The sequence below is a fragment of the Tiliqua scincoides genome, chromosome 9 (assembly GCF_035046505.1).
Source record: "Tiliqua scincoides isolate rTilSci1 chromosome 9, rTilSci1.hap2, whole genome shotgun sequence".
In the NCBI taxonomy this organism is placed as follows: Eukaryota; Metazoa; Chordata; class Lepidosauria; order Squamata; family Scincidae; genus Tiliqua; species Tiliqua scincoides.
Genome location: NC_089829.1, coordinates 25,438,787 through 25,455,606, shown reverse-complemented (window position 1 = coordinate 25,455,606; position 16,820 = coordinate 25,438,787). Strand labels below are relative to the sequence as shown.

Here is a 16,820-nt window from a genome sequence, read left to right as displayed (position 1 = left end):
GCCTTTTTTTGCTTTGGTAATGCTTGTAGCACATCAAGGTGTAGAAGCAACACTCACCGTCATGGTGTGTGACAACTGTTCTGCGGTCACACTGAGACTGTAGCGCTGGGCTTCCAAGCGTTTGCACTGGGTTTGTAGTACTTGCCGTTCCAGGTTTTGTTCTGCAAACAAATAAGATTATTAGCCTGATCTAGAAGAACCAACTTCAAGAGGTGACTGTTTCTTTGGAAAATGTAACTTGTGCCATCTGTGGAATCTCAATTTCCAGTTTGTTATGCTACATCCTGGGGATTGGCATTATCAATTAGGTGTATGTGTGAATGTTCAGAAGTGGCCTGCTGGCCTTTTCTAGCTTAACTTTTCGATAGTGTGACAATCAAGACGACCCTCCCTTATAGGCCGTGTAATCTGTTTATTGCCCCTAGGGTAATCAAGTGGCCATATAACCACCTGACACTCCTCAGGTCTTTCCAATTCCAGTTACCAATTGAACCATAGAGCTTCCAATCCTGGTAGCCAGGCCAAATTTGGGGAACCCTCCCCTGAACTGTGCTCCAGCCTGAGCCCCCTTGGACTCTGCTTGAACCTCAGAGCAGGCTCCTAGTACTGGGTCTCCAGGTTCCACCCAGTCACACTGGATTAACTCCCACAACCAGTCCCCTTTACTTCACCAGTCCCAATAATCTAGTCAGTTGTAATAGATAGGATTTATTGAATATAAAGAATAGTTATACAGACAGCACTGCATCAAAGGTTTTAGAATTTAGGATAGAGCATACCAATACAATACAATACTCACCACTAATAAAACAATAAAGAGATAACTCCTAACTCTTAACTATCACTCACCAAAGTCCTAGATTTCCAAAGTCCAGTCTAACCCATCTTGCTGCAGTCAAGTTGGGTCCCTCTTGCCAGAATGGTCAAAGCTCAGGCCCCCTTAGCCAGAGGCAAAGCTAGAACAAAGAAAAGCTCTTTTCCCTCACCTTTATAGGTCTCCTGACCCACCCACCAATCAGAACTCGGTTCCAGCAAAACATTCTAGGAGTGGACATGCCACAAGCCTTCTTACTCATGGTGGAATCCCCCCTCCCAACCTGAGAAGTTCACAGCTGTACCTTGTTGTTAATCAAGCTGGCCTTGAAGCCCACTTGGTAGTTGGTACAGTATCGGAAGGTGGCCTCCATAGTTTTCTCAGACCTAGTATGCACTAATTAGAAGTTGGTTACAGCTGGGGCCTTGCACTCAGGCCTAGCAGCATGGCTACAAGCAGAAACATTCCCTGTTCAGATGTTACCTGGTCCTCAATATTCACTTTTCTGTCACACTTAGCAGCACCGTGATGCTCATCAGAGGTGTTTATTCTAACAGAGAACTTGCAACCAAATAAACTCAGCTCAATAGCTGAAAGAGAAATCTTACATGTAAATAAATAGTTGTTTATATAGGGATATCTATGCTGATTTGCTGTTACATACATGAGTTTTAACCATCTTCTACCCAAGAGGTAGAAACCAGGCATGTTTATACTTCACATACTAAAGGGAAAATCTTAGCCTTCAGGATTTTCAGTTTTAAAAAACTGGCAGCTGAAGTGGAGGTTAGATCCTACGTTGCAGTACCATGAGATACTGAAACATGCCCTCTCTTTATGCAGTTGTTTATGATCCAGAGTTAGGTAGACTGCTGGATGAGATTCTTTAACAAATGAAAGGTGCTGAGGAATCACAATAGTTAATCCTTCAAAGGGAAAACAAAAGGAAAAAACTGATGATGGCAGCCTTAGGCACAGAATTTATGGAAAAATGTCACTGACTATTCTTTGATACTGCTATCATTGTAATTTTCTAAAGGACAAGTCAAACCTTGTTCATAATGATTATGTTCAATATGATCTTATAACTTGCAAGATAGCAGAATGTAAGATTTATGACTGATAAAACTAGAGAGCAAGGCTTTAGATAGGTATCTTTCCCAAGCTGGAGATGTCAGAACCTGAATTTGGAGCCATTTTGAGTTCTGGTGCAACAAAAAGTTAAGGCACAGTACATAGGTAGACCAGTGAGCTTAATGTACCCAGGTTAGAGGGATGACTGGGTGGAGATGCAAAAGGTGCTCACTGACCTGATTACTGGTAATAGCTGAAAGTGCCATAGTTCATGTAGCAAACAAAGAGGAGGTGAGAGACTGAAATAGAACTTTTGACCCATATACTGAGCATGTCATGGAAATGGTTCATACCACTAGCGTTTAACCTTTTCATAAAAAATTACTTCAATCCCTTTGGCCATTTTAATTTATTTTTACACTTTTCTGCGTTTACAATATGATTTGAATGGTGATCAGACCATACACAATATTTCAAAATGGTTGCATTGGGTTTATATAACACATCATACTTGCTCATAAGCTGTTCTGTGCAATCTCACTAAGTTGAAGAGCTGATCTTGACACAGAAAATTTAAACAAGTGTTTATTGTTATAAGAGCAAGCACTAAATAATTTAAGCTGTAATCACCTCTACTCCAATTTTTTTTCCTTTGTCTTGTTGAAAAACAAGCAGTGAAATGAATCTGGAATCAGTGCAGCTTACCTTCTATATGTTCCTGGTAAGCCTCAAAGATTGCTTCAATCCCTTGCCACTTGGGTCTGGGGTACTCCTCTTCCTCATCCTCCTCGTCATCTTCCTCTGAGTCAGAGACTGTGTCATGTTCTAGGGGAATTAACCCCTTATGCTGAGAGTCCTTCTGGCCATTCTGTTGTGGTAGAGACACCCAGCTTGAAGTCTGTAACTCTGGAATGTTATAATGGATGGAGGCATCAACTTTATGGTTCTGTTCTGCTGAGTGTGCCATTGCATGACCTAGAATGCAGCATGAAAGAGAAAATCTGTATTTCATATCCCTTCAACAGTTTTGACTGATCCATGACTTACATACAACCTGTTGCACACATTCTGTTTCAACATTTTTGTGTAAGGAAGAAAAGATGGGTTGATGTACACAACCCATCTCCCCCACTACATCCAGTATACATACATCCAGCATGTAGATTACCCAAACTTTGAGAACTCTCTCTCTCTCTCTCTCTAGGATAACCAGGTGGCTGAAAATCAAGATGTAACATAAATCACCCTGGTGAATCAGTTAAGCCAAAGCAAATTAGTGAGCTTAAGGGCCCAATCCTATCCAGCTTTCCAGCACCAAGAGCAGGTGACAGGCAGAGAGGAATTTAGACTCCAGCTGGCCAAGCTCAAATAAAGTTTCTGACAAAATATCTTACTACTTTCAAAACAGGATTGCCTGTTTTGACATTGAGAGCCCAATCCTATCCAATATTCCAGTGCCAGTGTAGCCGTGCCAATCGGGTGTGCATCGCATCCTGTGGTAGGGAGGCAGTCACAGAGGCCTCCTCAAGGTATGGGAACATTTTTTCCCCTTTGGGCTACACCAGTGCTGGAAAGTTGGATAGGATTGGGCCCTAAAAGTTTTAACATCTTCAACTGAAGATGTTATTTCAGAGGAAATGTATGTCAGTAAGATTAATGCTCCTTATTCAACATGAGGGACATTTGCAAGAGATTTTACTATGTCTCTCAGAGCCATTCAGTGAAAACATTTATGACCCATATCTTCTGCTGCTAGAACAGCTGCTCCTATTGGTTGCTTTAATTTTTTTATTACATCTCCCTCTAGCAGCTGCTGCCTGCACACTGTACCAACCTTATATTCTGCACTCCTGCCCACTGAAATTAATGAGCTTTTCACTTAGGTAAAGCTATATTTCAAGCACATTTCATAAAGTACAATATTTACTACTTCCTACTGAAAATTGCTTAAGCTACTCTAAGAAAGAGAAAGAAATGGTTATACGCAGTATTAAGAGGCTCAAAACACTGGGCACACCCATGTTTGTGGAGCATAATTTTTCAGTGCAACTTTGCATGTCCTAAATGAAGCTGGCATCCCTCACTGAAAGATTTGCATGTACAGAAGTAGTGTTATGCAAACAGAAGAACTGTGGTTGTGCAGCTTTGGCTTCCCTTGTTTTCATTACCTTTGTGTTTCTGCAATGCCTTCTGCGTGGACTGTAAGACAGACTCATGGAACTGATGTGCAAACTCCTCAGCTATAAAGGGCTCCCATGGCTTGTTCTTCCCATTCACACTGTGCGACAGCGGCACAGGGATATCCTTTGGCAAAGGACCTCGGACATAGTTGAGGATGCTCAGGCTTTTCTTGGCCATGTGCCCATCACTCAACTTGGGCTTCTCAATTGAGGCAGGAATAGGCTCCTTGGCTCGTGGAAACTCATGTGGTCTCAGCTGTTCTATTCTGCTGGGCTCAGCTGTCTTCTGAGTGTCTGGCAGAGAAGCAGCAGCAATGCCGACTGGTTTATCTGAATCCATAGCAGTTTGCTGCAGTTGTGGCTCTTTGGGGGAAAAAAACCAAACAGCAAGGTCACTTGGGGCTAGTGAGGTTTTTACACAGTGGTGCATCTGAACAGAAATTCCCTTTGTCAAAAGATGCATGATTAAGCACATTTGAAAAAATAAACAACATTTCCCTTTGGCAACCTACTGAGTTGATATTGGTTAGCTGATGGAAGCACTACAGAACTTCAGCTCCAGTTGGGATGCAGTGTTAAGTGAGACTTTTTTCCAAAACTATAATATACAATTTAAAAAGACCTCTAAAATGTCTGAAAATGTACAGTAATGTGTAAATTAAGACTTGGATGCAATTCACATATTACCCCTTGATTGCTATGCTCTAGGAATTTACTGTATTTTTACATTTACAGCCTACTTTTAGCCTAATTTGAGGAAAGATGCTAATGACTGGGCAAAAATGCCATTGAAACAGTCTGCACTGTACTGTAGTGTAAGCACTTACATACAACATCATCATCATAAACTTTATCTTTATCCCGCCCTTCTACCCAAAGGGACCCAGGGCGGCTTACAACATATTAAAAAAACAACAGATTAACACATAATTTAACAGATAAAAACATATTAAAAACACAATAAGAGAAACCATAAAAACAGTAATCAGATAAAAGTCAGAATAAAAAGAGCATAAAACAGCAGTTCAAGGAGGAATCACGCCTGTAAAAAACTAAAAGATGTATAAAAGATGTTTAAAAGGCCATAGAGTCAGAAGGCTTGTGTAAACAAGGTCTTCAGGCCTCGCCGAAAGGTCTCGAGGGAGGGAGCCATTCTCAAGTCAAGGGGAAGGGAGTTCCATAACATTGGTGCCACTACTGAGAAGGCCCTATTTCTTGCCGCCGCCCCACGTACCTCTTTAGGCAGCGGCACATGTAAAAAGGCCTTCTCTGATGACCTGAGAGGACGAGCCGGATTGTACGGGAGTAGGTGATCTCTAAGATAGCCTGGCCCAGAGCAGTATAGGGCTTTAAAGGTCAAGACCAGCATCTTGAATTGGGCCCGGAAACGAATGGGCAGCCAATGTAGCCCCCGGAGAAGCGGACTGACAGTCAAACCGCCTAGCTCCAGTGACCACACGGGTCGCCGCATTCTGCACTAATTGCAGTTTCCGAACCGTCTTCAGGGGCAGCCCCACATAAAGCGCGTTACAATAATCTAACCTCATTGTCACCGTAGCATGGATCACCGTGGCCAGGTCTGCACGATCCAAGTACAGCCACAGCTGGCACACCAGCCGAAGCACAACATGGCCCTTCTGTGTTTCCCTATTGTCCGGGTGATTTAAGAAGCAGTCCAAAATAATGAGGCACAAAGGGCAGAACTCTTCATTGCAACTTTACTGCAAAGTCTGAAATTCTAAGCATACTTACTGGAAGTAAGCCTTAATGAAATCAGCATAATTCACTTCTGAGTAAAGATGCACTATATTACACTGCATATCCATTTGTATGAACTTCATCACTTGCTCTGCTTTGGTGGGCAGAATGACAACTCTGTTCAAAGAATCTGGCATTCAAGCAATGTCTCCCTGGGCCTAATCTGTTTCACACTAGTGAAACATCATAGATAGGATATTCCAGTGTTCTTCAACCTTGGGGTTGGAACCTAATGGGGTTGTGAAGCCTCAGTTGTGGGGTCACAACAACTTATGGGCACCACTAGATAACGGGGAAGGCATCTGGTGCAACCCTTCAGGTACCAGGAGACTGTCCCAGTCTTGCTCAGGTTCTTAGCAGTTCTGCTAAAATAGCAGTGCCAGGCTTCACGGTAACTTCCTCTGTCCTCTAATCATATTTGATTATAATGAACAGTATAGTGAGCGCATTGTGGGGAGTAGGTGGTGATGGGGCAGGAGTGAGAGGATGAGTTCCAGGAGGAGAGCAGACTGACAGTGCATCTCCAGTCACACTATATGGGTCATGGCATGAAAAACATTGAAGACCACTGCGTTATTCAATACCACAGAAGCGTCTTTCAGCATTGAGGAGTCCCAAGCCTTCAACCCCCTGCTATCACACCTTCTATTTTTGCCACTTACCAGCCTGGACACTATTAGGACTGTCCCGTGGTGAGCTTTTCACTGATACTGCTGTGGAGGCACTTTTTTGTTTCATGGCATGGAGCATCTCCACCAACTTCTCTTTATCTGCAAGACAGGAAGCCAGAGATTAACCCTGACTTTTTTCAGGGGCCAGAAAGAAGCGACAACACTACTGAACAGCCAAGGAAGCATATTTCCCCTTCACAATTGTGCAAGCACAACTGTGGATCACCTCCACCTCTTGTTCCAGGCTCTTGCGAAGCAACTCTTACAATTTATATTTTAAGATTAAGGTTATGCTTTTTTCCTCTTTTAAGTGCTCAGATTTCACACATTCCATTACAACACTCCTTACAAAGGTCCTGTACTGTAGGCCAGAACTACCCCTGTATTAAAATGGGTGGGGCTGAAGCTGAGAAAGTAGCTTGCCTAAAACTACAGTCATAGTTGAGGGAAGAATCAAAGACTTACTGCTTTATAGCTCATGCTCTTTAGCACAATTACACAAGCTCAGTTCCTGGGTGTTCCTTTATTATTGAACAATGCAGGATATAAGTTTGGTACAATATATGATCAGAGGTTCCATCCATGGCATCTTCAGTTAAAAGAATAAGGTAGCAGGTGATAGGAAAAACCTCCTGCCCAAGACCTTGGAGAACTACTGCCAGTCAGAGTAGATACGACTGGGCTAGATGAAGCAGTGGTTTGCCCTGGTTGTAAGAGATTGATATGTTTGATAAACGGCCAGCTGCCATTTAATATGTGAATGGGTTGCACTGGTTGAAGCTTTCAGAAGCCAAATACCTTGCAGCCTCATTTCTCAAATCCTCTACATTTATCACACCTCTCCAGGCCCTTATACACAAATTCACATACATTTCCACACTTTTTTCTGAGCAAAAAAGTTGCATTCCTTGGATAAAGAATTGGTTTAGCTAGGGCTATAAACTGTAGGTTGGCCAAGTGGTTCTATATGGCTTTTCAACAAGGTGAAATCTCACTCTGTCTCTCCATAAGGCATACCTTTTCTTTTCTCAGCAGTGATGTGAGTTAAATTGAAGGTGGTGAGGAACCTCTTTTTCTCCTCAAAGTTGGGACCGTTGTTCATTTCATCAGGGCTGTAACGTGTTGAGAGCACAAAACGTGGAGAGGGTGTCCGGCGTTTATGCTGAACTGTTGGTGGAGAGGGGCTCCTCTCGCGCAGCATTCTTCGCCTTTTCCTCCGTTTCTGGGTGAGCAGCTCCTCCTTCTGTTGTTGTGTGGTCAGTCCAAAAAGTTGCAAAAACTCCAGTTTCTGGAAGCACAAAACATAAGACCACCTGCTGGCTCAGATTAAAGCCCCAAATACTACAAATATCTATATACTGCTTTTTAGCCAAAATCAGAAAATAAGAAAACCTCACAAAGCAGTTTATAGAGCACAAACAAATAAATGGTCCCCTGCCTTGAAAGGGCTCATAATCTAGAAGGAAGCAGAAGAAATACCAGAAAAGAACCACCAGAAGAGAGACTATGCTGGCATGAACAGGGATAGTGGCTCTCCCCCCTGCTACTTCCCCCTGTTAAGAGGTCCACCACTTTCCCAAGGGATTCCTAATGCCTCTAGGGAAGCCCGGAGGCATGCCACAAAAGTCTTAAAGGCTTGCTCTGCTGCAATTCAGTGGCATACCGACTCAAAACATGAACTCTCCAAACAGGACTAGCTAGTGGTCTGAACTCGAGCTGGAAAAACCCAGGTTTATGACACTTATGCCATCTTTCCCTGGGGTCTTCAACAAAAACTAGTTTCAGGTCAGACCTGAAAAGCCGGAGAACAGCTGTCAGATTAGCAAAGTTCAGATCTTGGTTTTATTTCAAATCTTGGATGTTTATTTAACATCCTAGGATGGGTATATGACAACCAAGTCTGAGGACCATTTCTGCTGCTCTGTGGTTGTTGAGGCCTTAGACAACATGTTTTGGACCAGAATGCTTTGTCTGCAGGTATATGTGCACTTAAAGATGGCCTTGCCTCAGAGGAGGTGTCCAGCTTCAGGGGTGGCTGTTCTGCAACACATCGTAGGTGAGCCCGCACTTCCTCTTCATCACTCTCATCATAGGAGTCATCCAGATCATAATAGTAACCTGTGTGTATAAGGCAGAGGAGAACAGTAAGACATCTGGTAGCGGCAAATCTCTTATTGAACACTGCCAAAGATGCCATCATTTCTTCTTGCTTCTCTTTAGCTGAGGGATGAGATCTAGCCTAAGGTGGGACATACTTCACTGCAGACAGAAGGTTGAGCCCTTCTAAAAGAATGGTTTCCATCCTGTTCCAGAGTTCTCAGGAACAGCTAAATGAATTGTCGTCACTGTTCCTGTGAACGTAGAAGAGCACAGGGTGAGCCAGATGACATGCCAGCGAGGAAAATAAACTACATTCTCTGGCTTGCTATGCAGGAATGGTAACAGCCTGCTGTGTAGACACACATCTGGAAAAAGGGCCAGGGTCTTACCCAGGACTGTCTATATTATGCCTTAAGGGATGCCAAAATTATGTAAGGAAGAAATTATGCAGAACAAAATTTGGCTAGAACAAAAGATAGCCAGTTGTTTGTGCAACGGTGACTTGGATATCTGGCTATACTGTTTTGTGCCTTTGAAGCGAGGCCGTGGCTGTGCATGCATTTGTGTTCAGAAGCTCCTCTTGAGAAACAACAAACCAGGCTGCCTTTGTGCATGAGGCAGCCAGGGGATGCTGGGCAGATGAACATGGTGGGGTGCTAATGATCAGGCCTGGACTTCTTGCAGTGCTGAAAAGATCTGTGAGCCAGACTCGTTCACTTCCTTCACGCTTCCCAATTTTTGCGATGCGGAGCATCTGTGCGCTGCAGGAAGAGCCACTGCAACACTCTGGCACATCACCCAAGCTGCACAGGAAATTGGATTCATGTGCAGAATAACAGAGCAGCCACCTATGTTGCTTACTGCATCACTGACACAAAAGGGTTAATAAGACAAATGCAGAAGGAGGTGGTATGGAGAGATGATAACCTGGCTGATGCCCAAAGAGAGGTAATCATGACAGAAAGGAAGCTCCAGCCTCACACAATGGAAACTTTGCAGCCTGTGTCCCCATACTCCCTCACCCTCCCAGTTAAGTGCTTTGCTTTCCCCCCTTTGCTAATCCCACTCTGGTTGTACATTCCAATTAATATTTAAAGCTGCTTTATTAGTCTCAGTTCATCATTTATTAATTGGGACTGTCTTGGAGGCAGGATTTACAGAGCCACTTGGATTGGGTGTTCAAGGCAATCTGCAGACATGGGGGGGGGGAAGCTGCCTGCTTTGCTTTAGGGTCAATTGGTTTCCAGAGAGACTTGTGACCCCAGATACCAGACTCAGGAAAAACCAAAGGCTGGCCTCCCCTCATTTCACACCCTTGCAACCATCTATTATGCATTCAATCATGTGTTGAATGCAAGTCAAATAATGCTGCTTCCCCACTGGAGATCCTTCATGCAAATCCAAAGACAGAACCTCAGCTCAGGAGATTGAAGGACACTTTAGCCCAGTCTTCATGGATGCATCCTTGAATAAGGGTTTTCGTTCTTAAAACTTATTCCATTGCTCCTCAAAGCTCCTCTGTAAGGAGGATAATTTGCTGAGGAGCCTTTTCCATCCTCACATAACAGGATGCAAAGGCAAGTGGGTAGCCAAAGGGTTTTGATGCATGATGACAGACTCTAGTAACACAATGCATCAAATAAGGTGCTGGGTGGGATACACCAGAAGTGTTCAGACACCAGCTCCACATAGGAACTGCAAAACATAATCAGAAAAACATATATGAAGCTGTTTTATACTGAGCCTGGTCATTAGGCAGGCTGGACCAGTACTAGTTACGCTGATTGGCAGTGCTTCTTCAGGTGAAATGCCAAGGATTCAATCCAGGATTTTCTGCATGAAAAGCTGCCGCATTGAATTACAGTGAAAACAACCAATACATGTCTACTGCAGTTTCAGGCCCTTTGGTCAAGACTCCTCCGCCTCTCAAGGTTAGCCTACATTTTGATAGTTCTGAGCACTTTCCAATACAGCTCTCTTTTCTACAAAAGACTGGACTCCAACGTAGTGGACCCTTCATGAACACGTCAAAGCACTGACCTTTCTCCAGGGCTTCTCTCCGCCTCCTCTCCTCTAGGTCCAGTTTGCTAACAAGCTTGCGGTGCTGCTGCAAGAATTCATCATAAACATACATAGGGTCAGGCCCTCGGGGTAACTGATGCCTGTAGGGTGAACCAGGCTTGCTGTTCAAGCTGGCATCAACAAGCTGTCCACTCTGGGAGAGTGATGCCCTCTGCTGGCTCAAAATGGTCTGTGTGGATTTCTCCAGTTCTGCTAAGAAGGGCGCATGGGAAAAACCACCATGCTCCGATCCTCCGAGCTCTCTGGCTGGTTGGTATTTGTCCAGGGTGTCTCTTTTCCTGGACCCTTCCTCTGGTTTGTCTGGACAGTAGACCCGTTCTACCTTCACAAGGGGGACAGCTTGCCGGCTGGGCTCATATTGGCTGGTATGGCTTTGGAGAGGGTGATTTTCCTGTGTCCTTCGGGGATCACTGGTGTTGTCCATCAAGGAGACAGGGTTCCAAAGGGAAGTAGGGACAGGATGGTGCTGGGGCTTAGGGGAGATGAGTGGAGGGGGCCCTCCGAAATGCTGCGGTTGGTCTCGACTACTTGATTCAAGGCGGTTTGGTCCCGATCTGCAGAAAGAATGTGTGATCATTAGAAAGACACACAAGAGCAGTCCAGAAGAGCTTTTTGCTGCCACCAAAGATCACGCAAAGCCTCTTTGGTGCATAGTAGAAGGCTCTAGAGCAGTGATTTTCAACCTTTTTTGTCTGATGGCACACTGACAAAGTGCTAATATTGTCAAGGCACACCATCTGATTTTTGACCATTGACAAAGCACACCATGCTATTGGTGGGGGGGGGGCTCACATCCCCCAATGGCCCTACTAATAAATGATCCTCCCCCAAACTCCCGTGGCACACCTGTACACCATTCGCGGCACACCAGTGTGCCGCAGCACAGGGGTTGAAAATGGCTGCTCTAGAGTAAAAATAAAACACAAAAGGCTGTTCTTTTTCAGGCATCTTCTGTAACTTGCAACTAAGCAGTGTGGTGTGGCTTTGATTGTCACAGATTTCTAAGGTAAACACTGCTGTCTCATATTGCCTTCTGACACATTTATACTGAGATACCAATGGTCCCAGTATCCCCCAGTGTAAAGTATCATATCTTCTTTTGCAGACGTATATGGCCTGCATGGCATGTTGCTAAATGGAATGAAAAGGTGCTTCAGAGCACCACATGTTTCTATATAAAGCTATCTACTGGAGGAGAACCTGGTCAGTGAGTGGGTTGCCGGTCGAATCTGGCCTGAACACTGGCAGCTCTGGCATGCAAGACACCTTCCTAGACCTTTCGGAGTCTGGAACTGGGATGACACCTAGTGGTTGTTATATTAATTGCTATCACAAACAGTACAGAAAACATCACACACACCCCATTGTCACTACTATGCTGATGGCTATTTTCATTTCGAAAGCCCTCCTTTGCATACAATTCCTTTGCTCCACAATTCTAGTCTCTGTCCTCACAACAACTTCTTCCAGGCCACCCTGTGAGGTTCATGGCTGTGCAGGATTTGTAAAAATGTGCTCATTTAAACCCCTTCCTCAGAAAATTAAGATCCATAAACACAGAGAGTATTAAACCTAGTCATTTGATTAATTGGGAAATTGTCAGCATTCATAAATCCAGTAGGGCTCAAGTGAGGTGTCATAGTGGACCAGTGTCTTTCATCACACGCACCATCTCATTTTCTTTGTGGTTTTATTTGTGGGGAGAGGTTTCTCAGTAGATATTTGATCAGCCCGATGGATTCTAAATGCAGCTTCCTTTCTGGTTAACCAAGCAAGTTCTCTCTCCTGAGTTGCTTACTCGGTTATTCAAAAACTTTTTGCCACGTATTTGAGAAAAATGATCCAAGCAGTGCATTTTCAAACTGATGGACATCAGCTATAAGTAGAGGTAATTGAAAACTGTGTTATTTATTTAACTCAGAAGTAAGCCCAAGGTACTCAATAAGACTTTAGGCTGTAATCTCATCTTACCAGAAACAAACACCTGTAGCTAGTTTGTAGTTTGAAAGGCTTGGCCTCACTCTGATCAAGCTGAGATCACAAAGTTCTCAAATGCTAAGTGGGAGATTGGCCTAGAGTCTTTGCTTGCAAGCATTATTTATTTTTGACATTTATATTCCATCCTTTCCCCAAAAGGTCACTCCTTTCACCATCACAACAACCCTATGGAGGTAAATAAGACCAAAAGATAGATCAAATGAACTTGGTAAGCTTCATGGCTAAGTGGGGATTTGAACCTAAGTCTCCAGGTCCAAGCCCACCACTCTAAAGCACACCAACTCGTACAGAACATAAGAATGGCTCTACTAGATCAGAGCATCTACTTCAAGATCCTGTTCATCATCGTAGTCAAGCAAATGCCCTTGGGAATCCCACAACAGGACATGAAAGCAGCTGAATACCAGCTACTGGGGAGGACAGTGTCATGTGGTCTCTGAATATGCAGTTCAATTTCGTCATCAAGCCCCTGCTTGCATATAGAGGGGGAAGAAGTAGCTAAATGTGCCTTTCTATCGTTACTAGACCAAATAATTTGACTTTTAGATAGTTGCAGATTCATATAAACTCTCTACTGGTTTAAAATCAGCCAAAATGCCGGAATAAAAAGCCTTATGCTGTTGGGGCACAAAGGGAATGACACCATGAAATCCTTCTTAAATAGCTAGTAAAAGGACAAAAACCATTAGCAAGATAAATATTACATGTGCTGAAGCTGTGCATTTAACAGTTTCCCACTCCAGAGCACCAGGGATCCGTGCAATGGAGCATCAAGTTCGGATTGCTGCCTCAATTTGTAACACAGCTGCTGCAGAGCTGGTGAAAACTCTGGCATAAGTGCTTGCATGGGATGAAGTTTCAAGTTGGAAATCTCTGAAGGATACCGGCATAATTGTCCTCAGCTAAGCTCCTGAAGAGGACTCTAGTTTCTATTTGTTTGACAGTTCTGTACTGCTTCTCTGCTACCAAAGCAGCACTCAAAGGGTGTACAACATACAAAAACAATGAAAGTCACTCCAATTAAACTCAGGAAATTTGTTCTAACAAGACTCACATATGTACTCATAACCAATCCTAAATACTACCTATGCTTAAAAATATCAGCATAATTGGATGGAGAAACATCTGAGTCGGCTCCTGAGCATGAAGCAATGGGTCTTGCGCTGATCCTTAGTGGCCCTTTAACAATTTGCCTGTGGCTGTAGCTCTTTACTGCACCAATCCAATATGCTGGCACAATGGATTAGCACTGGATTGTGGCTTTTGAACACACAGCCCAAGGCTCTTCTCAACATGCATATATCAGAGGTGACCTTGTTCTAGTGTGTGCCTGTGCTGAACCACCACAGAAGAGGATGGTGAAATGAGAATTTGACAGTGCTGCACAGACCAGCAATCCACTCCTTATACCTGATTAGCTCTTCTAATCCTCTTGATACCCGAAACCAACAATGAGATCCAGCAGCAGAGCCAAAGGGATGAGTCAAATCAGTGGTGCTTAAGTGAGCACTTGGCAACACAGCAAGAAAGGAGGTATCAATCCACCCAGAGGCACAAGCAGGGTGGAAGCAGCCACTGATGGAGACTGTATTTCTGTGCACACAGCTGTTCTTTTACACTCTGCCACCCTTCACACCATGCCCAGGACAGAGATGGAGAGACCCTGAAGCTGGGCTGGCAGGGAACTATTCATGCTGTCACCTCATCAGACCCCCCCCCCCCCGGCTGAAGTCCAAATCCTTGGCCCACACACAAAAACGTGCATCAGTGTGGCTGGGGAGACTTCTGCCTTGTTCAAGAGCAATCATTTTGCTCTTGGCAAAGCAGGCAATAAGCCAGCCTTGGACTCTCTATCCTCTCCTGGACCACACACTGGAGGACAGGAAGCAGCAGTGCCAGCAATGCTATAACCCATTCGGATCTGGAAGTCTCCAAGGCCCAGCCCCTGCTCCCTCCCATCTGCCAACGATGGCAGCAATTAGTGACAACTGCTTCAATGACACCTGGTCACCATCGGTTGGATGGAGGCCACCACGCTTGTTCTGCCCAGGCTTCCTAACAGCTGTCAGATGGCATTAGCTCATGCCTTGCTAAAATCTAGATAGAATGGAGCCAGTTCAAGACTGTGGGCTTCATCAATCTTTCCAAGCCACTAATCTTTCAGTGGAAGGTGGGCTGTCCCTTGCAGAGAAGCCACTTCAGCTTGGAGAAAGACTGGGGTGCTCTCCCATCTCCTTGGCCCCACAAGCCAGATGGGGACAGAGAGCAGCCTGCAACATTCTCTCAAAAGGCCATCATCATCATGAGAGAGCCCAAGGCTATCCAGAGACTGAGAAGTCCGGGCCTTACCTGGGGTTCTCTGGCCGGTGCTCTGTTTCCATCTGGGTGGGTGGCCGCCCAATATCCAAATGCTGCTCTAGCACTTGCTGTCGGAACTCAGACACCTGGGACTGGCGGTCCTCCTTCTCCTGTCGCAGCCGTCGCTGCCGTGCCAGCCACTTCTCCTCCTCGTTGGTGCGTTGGATTAGGAGCGCTGTGGCGGTGCTGCTTCCGGGCAGGGGAAAGATGCTGTGATTGGAAATGAGGCTGGGTACTGGATGGTGCGAGGCAGATGACTGGTGCAAAGGATGCTGGACTGGCTTGGGGGCCTGGATGACAGAAGAATCCTTCGGTTTCTCTGCAGGAAAAGAGAGGCAAGTCACACTGGTCTCCTTTTAATCTTGGTGTGCTTCTGTCCGGCCATAGTGCAGAGGCTCCGCTGGTAGATGGCAGCAAGAAATTGGCAGTAATACTATCCATGCAATGTTAAATGATTGTGAGACAAAACCTTGCAAAGCAGCCACCTATTTAGGGGGGGAGTAGCAGAGCACAGGGTAGGAACACAACACCTTGCACGGTATTCAGCATTGAAAGATGCAGAGCACGTGATCTGCTCATCTCTGTCCATCAGATCTGCGAGCAATCTACAGGTGTAGACATGGCCTACACTTACTTTAATAATGGTCATGTTATGGCAAAGGGTCTTTCTTGGCTATACACACACAATTTAATGATACATATATATTAAAAAAAAAAATTTTAAACCACTTATGGAACTCCCTTCCCCTTGACTTGAGAATGGCTCCCTCTCTTGAGACCTTTCAGCGAGGCCTGAAGACCTTGCTGTTTAAACAAGCCTTCTGACTTCATACCCTTTTTAACATCTTTTATACATCTTTTAGTTGCTTTTTTACAGGCCTGATTCCTCTAAGAACTGCTGTTTTATGCTCTTTTTTATTCTGACTTTTATCTGACTACTGTTTTTATGGTCTCTGTTAATGTGTTTTTAATATGTTTTTATCTGTTTGTTAAATTATGTTTTAATCTGTTTATATATGTTGTAAGCCGCCCTGGGTCCCTTTAGGGAGAAGGGCGGGATAGAAATAAAGTTTATTATTATTATTATTATTATTATTATTATTATTATTATTATTATTATTATTATTAATAAACCACTTCAGGTAAATTTCCATATATCTACTTAATATAGGGCACAATCCTAACCAGGTCTACTCACAAGTAAGTCCTATTTTGTTCAATGGGGTTTACTCTCAGGAAAGTGTGGTTCGGATTACAGCCATAGTTTATTATGCCTCAAAGATTAAACTCTGTGTATTTTGGGTGACAAAACCAAGTTCACAGAAGTGTGTAGACTGGCAGGAGATAGCCAGTAGATCAGAAGCAGTAGCTGTGAAAGAGGGTGAGAAACCTGTACAGGCAGAGAAGCCCCTGGAAACCCAGTTTGAGAAGCTTCACCAGAAGCGGTCATTTATTTTAAGAGTTTCTCCACAGATCTCTTGGCTTCATATGTGCTATGAATGAAACAAACCACACACACACACACACACACACACACACACACACACACACACACAGAGCTGTGTGGGAAGATGAATCAAATTGCAAGGTCATCCCATGAATGACTTTACTGTCAACAACCATCACAGAACCAGAAACTGTGTCCCAGTGGGATCAAGCCCTGTTGTGGTTCCCTTTAGACCCTGTCCAAGCTTGCTGAAGGCCCTGGGTCTAGGAGCTGAGTTTCAGCATTTGGCTGGCTCTACCATGTTCATGGCAAACAGACTGGCCTCCCCAAAACCTCCC

At 44.3% G+C, this 16,820-nt stretch overlaps 1 protein-coding gene across 6 annotated transcripts in view; it reads right to left on the bottom strand.

Moving 5' to 3' along the window:
- The window catches only part of GSE1 (Gse1 coiled-coil protein), a 367,574-nt gene that overhangs the window by 4,512 nt on the left and 346,242 nt on the right, over positions 1–16,820 (bottom strand). For all 6 annotated transcript variants that reach the window (XM_066636741.1, XM_066636740.1, XM_066636742.1 and 3 more), the window contains 8 exons: positions 15,027–15,354; positions 10,638–11,233; positions 8,503–8,615; positions 7,515–7,785; positions 6,489–6,596; positions 4,057–4,431; positions 2,594–2,863; positions 58–161 (listed from right to left, as the gene is read on the bottom strand). In XM_066636741.1, the coding sequence (XP_066492838.1) occupies positions 58–161; positions 2,594–2,863; positions 4,057–4,431; positions 6,489–6,596; positions 7,515–7,785; positions 8,503–8,615; positions 10,638–11,233; positions 15,027–15,354 (2,165 nt within the window). The remainder of the gene's footprint in view (positions 1–57; positions 162–2,593; positions 2,864–4,056; positions 4,432–6,488; positions 6,597–7,514; positions 7,786–8,502; positions 8,616–10,637; positions 11,234–15,026; positions 15,355–16,820) is intronic.